The 10,638-nt window shown below is 62.6% G+C and overlaps 1 protein-coding gene across 1 annotated transcript; it reads left to right on the top strand.

The window, feature by feature from the left end:
• The first annotated feature begins 2,572 nt into the window (after nucleotides 1-2,572).
• CNIH2 (cornichon family AMPA receptor auxiliary protein 2) lies at nucleotides 2,573-10,412 on the top strand. The gene is made up of 6 exons (XM_090129772.1): nucleotides 2,573-2,717; nucleotides 3,863-3,931; nucleotides 4,237-4,284; nucleotides 6,583-6,695; nucleotides 8,662-8,805; nucleotides 10,184-10,412. The coding sequence occupies exons 1-6, from the start codon at nucleotides 2,637-2,639 to the stop codon at nucleotides 10,209-10,211; spliced, it is 483 nt and encodes a 160-aa protein (XP_089985898.1). The 5' UTR covers nucleotides 2,573-2,636; the 3' UTR covers nucleotides 10,212-10,412.
• The last annotated feature ends 226 nt before the right edge of the window (nucleotides 10,413-10,638 follow it).

Below are 10,638 nucleotides of genomic sequence, written 5' to 3'. Positions count from 1 at the left end.
GGGGGGGGGCTGCGTGGTCTTTGATGATCCCATAGGAAGAGCCCAGGCCAGTTTGTAGGGTAAAAGTGGGGTTTATTTGGGGGGGGGGGGGGGGGTGGAAGCGAGGTGGGGGGGAGAGATCTGGTGTGGAAGGAATAAAATGGGGTCATGGGAGCTGAATGTGGGGCAGCGAGATCTGAAAATGGGATCAGGGCGCTGAAAATGGGGCTCTGAGTGCTGAAAATGGGGTCAGAGCTCTGAAAATGGGGTCAGAGCGCTGAAAATGGAGCCACAGGTGCTGAAAATGGGGCCAGGAACTCTGGATTGGGGGCAAGATCTAAAAATGGGCTGAAAATGGGGGTCAGAGCTCTGAAAATGGGGCCACAAGTGCTGAAAAATGGGGCTCAGAGTGCTGAAAATGGGGCAGGAACTCTGAAAATGGGGCAACGATCTCTGAAAATGGGGCCATAAGCGCTGAAAATGGGGCCCACAGTGCTGAAAAGGGGGCTCTGAGCTCCACAAACCCTGAAATTGGGGCTCTGAGGTCTGAAGATGGGGGTCAGAGCTCAGAAAATGGGGTCATAAGTGCTGAAAATGGGGCCACAAGTGCTGAAAATGGGGACAGGAACTCCGGATTTTTGGGCACGATCTAAAAATGGCGGTCAGAGTGCTGAAAATTGGGGCACAAGTGCTGAAAATGGGGGTCAGAGCTCTGAAAATGGGGGTCAGAGCTCCCAAACGCTGAAATTGGGGCTCTGAGCTCTGAAGATGTGGGTCAGAGCTCTGAAAATGGGTCATAAGTGCTGAAAATGGGGCCACAAGTGCTGAAAATGGGGATCACAGCTCTGAAAATGGGGTCAGGAACTATGAAAATGGAGCTCTGAGCTCTGAAAATGGGGTCAAAACTCTGAAAATGGGGACATAAATGCTGTAAATGGGACCATAAGTGCTGAAATTGGGGCTCTGAGCTCTGAAGATGGGGGTCAGAGCGCTGAAAATGGGGCCCCAAGTGCTGAAAATGGGACCAGGAACTCTGAATTTTGGGCAAGATCTGAAAATGGGAGTCAGAGTGCTGAAAATGGGGCCATAAGTGCTGAAAATGGGTCAGGAACTCTGAAAATGGAGACATAAATGCTGAAAATGGAGCCAGGAACTCTGAAAATGGAGCTCTGAGCTCTGAAAATGGGGGTCAGAGCTCTGAAAATGGGGCCACAAGTGCTGAAAATGGGGCCAGGAACTCTGAAATTGGGGCTCTGAGCTCTGGAAATGGGGCAATGATCTCTGAAAATGGGGCCATGATTTCTGAAAATGGGGCTGTAAGCACTGAAAATGGGGCCATAAGTGCTGAAAATGGGGTCAGAGCTCTGAAAATAGGGCTCTGAGCTCTGAAAATGGGGGTCAGCTCTGAAAATGGGGCCGTAAGTGCTGAAAATGGGGTCAGAGCTCTGAAAATGGGGACATAAGTGCTGAAAATGGGGCCAAGAACTCTGAAAATGGGGCTCTGAGCTCTGAAAATGGGGGTCAGAGCTCTGAAAATGGGGCAATGATCTCTGAAAATGGGGCCATAAGTGCTGAAAATGAGGTCATAAGTGCTGAAAACAGGGCTCTGAGCTCTGAGAATGAGGACAGAGCTCTGAAAATGGGGCCATAAGTGCTGAAAATGGGGTCAGGAACTCTGAAAACGGGGGTCAGCTCTGAAAATGTGGCCATAAACGCTGAAAATGGGGTCATAAGTGCTGAAAATGGGGCTCTGAGCTCTGAAAATGGAGCTCTGGAAATAGGGCCGTTAGTGCTGAAAATGGAGCTCAAAAAAATGGGGCGATAAGCGCTGAAATCGGGTCCCCGATTTCGCCTTTTTTCAATCCCCCCCCCACCTCGTAGGGCTCCAGGCTCCCTGTAGCCACGCCCCCTTTTCCCGAGGCCACGCCTCCTTCTCCGAGCCACGCCCCCTTTTCTTTCGAGGCCACGCCCCTCTCGCACGCGAAGCCCCGCCCACCACGTGCGCGGGCGGAGCCGAGCGCTCCCGAAGCAGCGCCGAGCCGAGCCGAAGCGGAACCGAAGCGGCACGGAGCCGAGACGAAGCGGCACTGAGCGGCGCCGAGTCGAGCCGAAGTGGAACCGAAGCGGAGCCGAGCGGCGCCGAGTCGAGCCGAAGTGGATCCGAAGCGGAGCCGAGCGGCGCCGAGTCGAGCCGAAGCGGAACCGAAGCGGCACGGAGCCGAGCCGAAGCGGAGCCGAGCGGGGTCGAAGCTGCGCCGAGCTGATCCGAACGCAGCCGAGGCCACGCCCCCCCTCAGCCGCGAAGCCCCGCCCACCACCACGTGCGCGGGCGGAGCCGAGCGCTCCCGAAGCTGCAGCGAGCGGAGCCGAAGCGGAGCCGAAGCGGCACCGAGCGGAGCCGAAGCGAAACCGAGCCGAGCCGAAGCGGCACCGAGCCGAAGCGGCACCGAGCGGAGCCGAAGCGGCACCGAGCCGAGCCGAACGCAGCCGAGCGCGCCGCGCCGCCTCGCTCGGACCATGGAGCGGCGCTGAAGACCCCCCCGAGCCCCCCTTACCCCTATGGCCGGGCCGAGGGGCTGAGCCCCCCCCCCCCTCCGACCCCCCACCCCCTCCCCATCCCCTTCCCCCCCCTCCCTCACCCCCCCCCACGACCCGCCATGGCGTTCACGTTCGCCGCCTTCTGCTACATGCTGACCCTGGTGCTGTGCGCCTCGCTCATCTTCTTCGTCATCTGGCATGTGAGCGTTTTTTGGGGGGGGGGGGGTGGGCGATGGGGGGGGGTGATGGGGGGGGGGCCGTCGCGTAGAAACGGCGGCGCTGGGTCGGGGGGGGAGGCGGAGGCGGAGGGATGAGCGGTCGCTTAGCAACGGCGGCGCGCGAGGGGGCGGTCGCTTAGCAACGGGGGCCGTGGGAACGGCGTCGTCATGGCAACGGGCATCGGTGGGTACCGAATGGATGGGGGGGGGGGGGGGGGTCGGATCGATTGTGGGGGGGGAGGGGGGGTCGGTACGATGGAGGGGGGGGAGGGGGGGGTCAGATCGATTGGGGGTGGGGGGGGGTCGGATGTATGGGGGGGGTCGGATTGATTGGGGGGGGTCGGAACGATGGGGGGGTTCGGAACGATGGGGGGGTCGGATGTATGGGGGGGGTCAGATCGATTGGGGGTGGGGGGGGTCGGATGTATGGGGGGGGTTCGAATCAATTGGGGGGGTCGGAACGATGGGGGGGGGTTCGGATCGATGGGGGGGGTCGGATGTATGGGGAGGGTTCGAATCAATTGGGGGGGGTCGGATGAATAGGGGGGGTCGGATCGATTGGGGGGGGTCGGAACGATGGGGGGTGAGGGGGTCGGATTGATTGGGGGGGTTCGGAACGATGGGGGGGGTTCGAATCGATTGGGGGGGATCGGAACGGGGGGGGGTCGGATCGATTGGGGGTTGGACCTATGGAAGGGAGGGGGTTCGGATTGATGGGGGGGGTCGGATGTATTGGGAGGGGTCGGACATATTATGGGGTGGATTGGATGTATGGGGGGGGTCGGAAATATTGGGGGGGGTCGGAACCTATTGGGGGGGGGTCAGGGGTTTGGGGTCTATGGGGGGGATGGGTCCTATGGTGGAGTTTGGGTGTATGGGGGGGGGAATTTGGAGCTATTGTTGGGTTGGGGGGGGGGGGGGGGGCGCCGTGTTCTCGGGGGGGGGGGGTCGGATATAATTGGGGGGGGGGGTGTTAGAGCCATTGGGGGGGGGGTTCATCCCTTAGCAAAGGGGGCTGTGGGAACGGCGTTGTCATGGCAACGAGTTCGGTCCCATGGGGGGGGGGAAGATGAGGAGGGGGGGAGGTCAGCACTCACCCCCCCGCCCCCCCCTTCCCCCCCCCCCAGATCATCGCTTTCGATGAGCTCCGCACCGACTTCAAGAACCCCATTGACCAAGGGAACCCCGCGCGGGCGGTGAGTGCAGCCCCCCCCTCAAAAAAAAAATCCAGCCCCCCCCCCCCCCCCCACCATCCCCTCCCCATACCTCCCCGAGGGGGGGGGGGGGGGGGGCAACAAAAAAAACCCCAAATCCAGGTCGCTGCTCCTATTTATAGCCCCCAAAACGGGACGCCCCTCCCCCTGACCCCATTCCTACCTGCGGGGGGGGGGGAGATGGGGGGATGGGGGGGGGGGGGGTTAGAACAATCGTACGGGGCTCTGGAAGCCCCCCCCCCACCTCACCGTGCTGTTTTTTTCTCCCCCCCCCCCCCCCCCCATAGCGTGAACGGTTGAAAAACATTGAGCGGATCTGCTGCCTTCTGCGCAAGGTGGGACCCCCCCCAGCGGTGTCCATCGTACCCTGAAGCCCCCCCCCCCCAAATATCCTAACAGGAGCCCCCCCACCCCATAGGGTGCCCCACTGCCCCCCCCATAGGCACCCTAAAACCACCCTGACCCCCCCAAGGACCCCCCCCCATACCGTCCAGACCCCCCCCACCCCATAGGGTGCCTAACTGCCCCCCCCCATAGGCAACCTAAAACCATCCTGCCCCCCCCAAGGACCCCCCCATACCCTCCAGCCATCCCCAACCGCATAGGGTGCCCCACTGCCCCCCCCATAGGCACCCTAAAACCACCCTGACCCCCCCAAGCCCCCCCCCATACCCTCTATGGTTCCACCCCCCCCCATAGGGTACCTCACTGCCCCCCCCCCTCCATAGGCACCCTAAAACCACCCTGACCCCCCCAAGGACCCACCCGTACCCTCCAGCCTCCCCCCAACTCCATAGGATGCCCCACTGCCCCCCCCCATAGACACCCTAAAACCACCCTGACCCCCCCCAAGGACCCCCCCCAAGGACCCCTCCATGGGTCCACCCCCCCCATAGGGTACCTCACTTCCCCCCCCCCCATGGGCTCCCTAAAACCACCCTGACCCCCCCCCAAGGACACCCCATACCCTCCAGGCCCCCCCACCCCATGGGATGCCCCACTGTCCTCCCATAGGCACCCTAAAACCACCCTGACCCCCCAAGGACCCCTCCATGGGTCCACCCCCCCCATACTGTATCCCACTGCCCCCCCACCATAAACACCCTAAAAGGAGCTGACCCCCCCAAGGACCCCCCCAGATCCTCCAGCGCCCCCCAACCCCATAGGACGCCCCCCCCATAGGCACCCTAAAACCACCCTGACTCCCCCCCAAGGACCCCCCCATACTCTCCAGGCCCCCCCACCCCATGGGATGCCCCACTGCCCCCCCATAGGCACCCTAAAACAACCCTGACCCCTCCCCAAGGACCCCCCCACCCCATGGGGTGCCCCACTGACCCCCATAGACACCCTAAAAAGACCCTGACCCCCCCAAGGACCCCCCCCAAGGACCCCTCCATGGGTCCACCCCCCCCATAGGGTACGTCACTTCCCCCCCCCCATAGGCACCCTAAAACCACCCTGACCCCCCCAAGGCCCCCCCAGCACGCCCAGCACTGTTAATGGTGGGGGCGTGGCCTGGAGGGGGCGTGGCCTGGAGGCAGCACGTGTTGTGTTGTTAATGGAAGAGGGCGTGGCTTGATGGGGGCGTGGCCTGAATTTGGGGGCGTGGCCTGGAGGGGGCGCAATTGGCATTGTTAATTGAGGCGTGGCATGAAGGGGGCGTGGCCTGAATTAGGGGAGTGGCCTGAAGTCTCCAGCCTGTGGAACGATTTGGGGGGGCGTGGCTTTTGAAGGGGGCGTGGCCAAAAGGGGGCGTGACCGAGAAAGGGGCGTGGCCAAAAGGGGGCGAGGCGTAGGGGCCTGCATGTGCAGCACTGTTAATGGGGGTGGATGGGGGGGGTGTTGATTTGAAGGAGGCGTGGCCAGAAGGGGGCGTGGTCAAATGGGGGCGTGGCGTAGGGGCCAGCATGTGCAGCACTGTTAATGTGGCAGTGGGGGGGGGGGGGTTTGAGTAAAAGGGGGCGTGGCCTGAAAGGGGCGTGGCCAGGAGGGGGCGTGGCCAGTGGTGGGTGTGGCCAAATGGGGGCGTGGCCTAGGGCCCAGTAAGTGCGGCACTGTGAATGGGGGGTGGGCGGGGGGTGTTGGCTTGAAGGGGGCGTGGCCTTGAGGGGTGTGGCCAGAAATGGGCGAGGCCAGAAGGGGGCGTGGCCAGGGGTGGGTGTGGCCAAATAGGGGCGTGGCCTATGGGCCAGCATGTGCAGCAGTGTTGATGGGGGGTGGGCGGGGGGTGTTGGCTTGAAGGGGGAGTGGCCTGAAGGGGGCGTGGCCAGGAGGGGGCGTGGCCAGAATTTGGCGAGGTCAGAAGGGGGCGTGGCCGGGGATGGGTGTGGCCAAATGGGGGCGTGGCATAAAGTGCAGCACTGTTAATGGGGGGTGGGCGGGGGGTGCTGCCCTGAAGGGGGCGTGGCCAGAATTGGGCACGGTCAACGTGGGCGTGGACTAAATGGGGGCGTGACCAGAAGAGGCGTGGCCTAGGGGGCGTGGCCTAGGGGGCAGCATGTGCAGCACTGTTAATGGAGGGTGGGCGGGGGGTGTTGGCTTGAAGGGGGCGTGGCCAGAATTGGGCGTGGTCTGAAGGGGGCGTGGCCTGGAGGGGGGCGTGGCCTCCGTTCCTAACGGTGCGCCCCCAGCTGGTGGTACCCGAGTACTGCATCCATGGGCTGTTCTGCCTGATGTTCCTCTGCGCCGCCGAGTGGGTGACGCTGGGGCTGAACCTCCCCCTGCTACTGTACCACCTGTGGAGGTGGGGGCACTGCTTACCGGGGGGTTCCCGGGGTCATCGGGGGGCTTTGGGGGTATCGGGGTCATCGGGGGGCAATGGGGGCATCGGGGACGTCGGGGACACCGGAGATGTTGGGGGCACTGGGGGGACTTTGGGGGTAATGGGGATAATGGGGGACATTGGGGTGTGGGGGGTAATGGGGGAAGTGGGGACATTGGGGGGGGCTTTGGGGTTCGTTGGGGATTGGGGGACGTTGGGGTCAATGGGGCACTGGGGACATTGGGGGCATTGGGGACATTGGGGGTAACGGGGGTAATAGGGGACATTGGGGGTGTGGGGGATAATGGGGGAAGGGGGGACTTTGGGGGCTTTGGGGTTCATTGGGGGATGTTGGGGATTTGGGGTGTATTGGGGACATTGGGGTCAATGGGGTCAATGGGGCATGGGGGACATTGGGGGCATTGGGGGTAATGGGGATAATGGGGGACATTGGGGGTGTGGGGGGTAATGGGGGAAGGGGGGACATTGGGGGCTTTGGGGTTCGTTGGGGATTGGGGGACGTTGGGGATTTGGGGTGTATTGGGGACGTTGGGGTCAATGGGGCACTGGGGACATTGGGGGTATTGGGGACATTGGGGGTAATGGGGCATTGGGGGACATTGGAGTCAATGGGGCATTGGGGACATTGGGGGTATTGGGGATAATGGGGGACATTGGGGTGTGGGGGATAATGGGGGAAGGGGGAACATTGGGGGCTTTGGGGTTCCTTGGGGATTGGGGGTGTATTGGGGACGTTGGGGTCAATGGGGCACTGGAGGACATTGGGGGCATTGGGGATGTTGGGGGTAGTGGGGACAATGGGGGACATTGAGGGCCTGGGGGGTGTGGGGGGAAGAGGGTCATGGGAATATGGAGCTATGTGGGATGTGGGGCCATGGGGTTGTGGGGCCATGGGGATGTGGGGTCATGGAGATATGGGGCCACAGGGATGTGGGGCCACAGGGATGTGGGGCCATGGGGGATGTGGGGTTACGGGGGATGTGGGGCCATGGGGATGTGGGGCCATGGGGATGTGGAGCCATGGGGATATGGGGCCATGGGGGATGTGGGGTTATGGGGGATGTGGGGCCATGGGAGATGTAGGGCCATGGAGTTATGGGGCCATGGAGATATGGGGCCATGGGGGATGTGGGGACATGGGGTTATGGGGCATTGGAGATATGGGGCCATGGGGGGTGTGGGGTCATGGAGATGTGAAACCATGGAAATGTGGGGCCATGGGGATGTGGGGCCATGGGGGATGTGGGGCCATGGGGATGTGGGGCTACGTGGGATGTAGGGCCATGGGGGATATGGGGCCATGGGGGGTGTGGGGTCATGGAGATGTGAAGCCATGGAGATATGGGGCTACATGGGATGTAGGGCCATGGGGTTATGGGGCCATGGGGGGTGTGGGGTCATGGAGATGTGAAGCCATGGAGATATGGGGCCATGGGGATGTAGGGTCATGGGGATGTGGGGTTATGGGGGATGTGGGGCCATGGGGATGTGGGGCCATGGGGATATGGGGCTACATGGGATGTAGGGCCATGGGGGATGTGGGGCCATGGGGATATGGGGCTACATGGGATGTAGGGCCATGGGGGATGTGGGGCCATGGGGTTATGGGGCATTGGAGATATGGGGCCATGGGGGATGTGGGGTCATGGAGATGTGAAGCCATGGAGATATGGGGCCATGGAGATGTGGGGCCATGGGGATGTGGGGTCATGGGGGATGTGGGGCCATGGGGGATGTGGGGCCGTGGGGTTATGGGGCCATGGGGGGTGTTGGGGCCATGGGGGGTGTGGGGTCATGGAGATGTGAAGCCATGGAGATGTGGGGCCATGGGGATGTGGGGTCATGGGGATGTGGGGCTACGTGGGATGTAGGGCCGTGGGGTTATGGGGCCGTGGGGTTATGGGGCCGTGGGGCCGTGGGGCTGCAGGTACTTCCACCGCCCGGCCGATGGCTCCGAGGGGCTGTTCGACGCCGTCTCCATCATGGACGCCGACATCCTGGGCTACTGCCAGAAGGAGGCCTGGTGCAAGCTGGCCTTCTACCTGCTGTCCTTCTTCTACTACCTGTACAGGTGGGGGGGGGCTGGGATGGGGGGGAGGGATGGGGGTGGGATTGGGGGGTGCTGGGAGGGACGGGGATGGGGATGGGGATGGGGAGGGTGGAAGGGGGTGGGTGGGACTGGGAGGGACTGGGAGGCACTGGGAGGGACTGGGATGGGGATGGGGGGGATGGGGAGGATTGGGAAGGACTGGGAGTAATTGGGATGGGACTGGGAGCAACTGGGATGGGACTGGGAGGGACTGGGATGGGACTGGGGAGGACTGGAAGTAATTGGGATAGGACTGGGAGGAACTGGGATGGGACTGGGGAGGGTGGAAGGGGGTGGGTGGGACTGGGATGGGGCTGGGATCGGGCTGGGAAGGATTGGTAAGGACTGGGAGTAATTGGGATGGGACTGGGAGCAACTGGGATGGGACTGGGAGGGACTGGGATGGGACTGGGAAAGACTGGGAGCAATTGGGATGGGACTGGGAGGCACTGGGATGGGGCTGGGGAGGACTGGAAGTAATTGGGATAGGACTGGGAGGGACTGGGATGGGACTGGGTGTAATAGGGATGGGACTGGGAGTGACTGGGATGGGACTGGGAAAGACTGGAAGCAATTGGGATGGGACTGGGAGTGACTGGGATGGGACTGGGAAAGACTGGAAGCAATTGGGATGGGACTGGGAGTGACTGGGATGGGACTGGGAAAGACTGGAAGCAATTGGGATGGGACTGGGGAGGGTGGAAGGGGGTGGGTGGAACTGGGATGGGACTGGGAGGGACTGGGATGGCGCTGGGAAGGATTGGTAAGGACTGGAAGTAATTGGGATGGGACTGGGAGCGACTGGGATGGGACTGGGGAGGGTGGAAGGGGGTGGGTGGGACTGGGATGGGACTGGGAAGGACTGGGATGGGAGTGGGGAGGACTGGGAGTAATTGGGATAGGACTGGGAGGGACTGGGATGGGACTGGGGAGGACTGGGGAGGACTGGGGAGGACTGGAAGTAATTGGGATGGGACTGGGAGTGACTGGGATGGGACTGGGAACAACTGGGATGGGACTGGGATGGGGCTGGGGAGGATTGGGAAGGACTGGGAGTGACTGGGGTGGGACTGGGAGTGACTAGGATAGGATTGGGAGCAACTGGGAGGGAATGGGAGCAACTGGGAGGGACTGGGAGCAACTGGGAGGGACTGGGAGAAACTGGGATAGGACTTGGAGCAACTGGGATGGACTGGGAGCAACTGGGATAGGACTGGGATGGGGAGGATTGGGAAGGACTGGGAGTAATTGTGATAGGACTGGAAGTGACTGGGATGGGACTGGGATCAACTGGGAGGGAATGGGAGCAACTGGGAGGGACTGGGAGCAACTGGGAGGTGCTGAGGTGCTGTTCTCCCAGTATGGTGTACACACTGGTGAGCTTCTGATGCCCTCCTCCCCACCGCGGAGACACCGCCTGGAGCCTGGCAGGGCCTCCCAGTACGGCCCAGTGGCCTCCCAGTACGGCCCAGCGGCCTCCCAGTACGGCCCAGTGCAGCCCCTCACTGGGGGCTCCGTCGGCTGCGCCGTCCCTGCGCGGCTCAATAAAGACCAGTGGCACCAGTGAGAGCCCAGCGTGGTACTGGGAGCACTGGGAGGGGAGGTGGGGGGGGGGATCTTACTGGTCTGTGGGAAGGGGAGCACTGGGAGCACTGGGAGCACTGGGGTGGGTGTCCCTATGGGGGCTGTCCCCCTTCCCCTTTCCCCCACCCCATTTCCTTTTCCCCTCCCATTTCCCTTTCCATTTCCCCTTTCCCCCTTTTCCTCTTCTCCATTTCCCTTTCCCCTTCCATTTCCCCTTCCATTTCCCCTTCC

This window comes from Phasianus colchicus, chromosome 37 (assembly GCF_987193195.1).
Source record: "Phasianus colchicus chromosome 37, bPhaCol1.hap1.1, whole genome shotgun sequence".
Taxonomy (NCBI): domain Eukaryota; kingdom Metazoa; phylum Chordata; class Aves; order Galliformes; family Phasianidae; genus Phasianus; species Phasianus colchicus.
The sequence above is the reverse complement of the archived record's forward strand: the minus strand, read 5'-3'. Positions and strand labels throughout refer to the sequence as shown.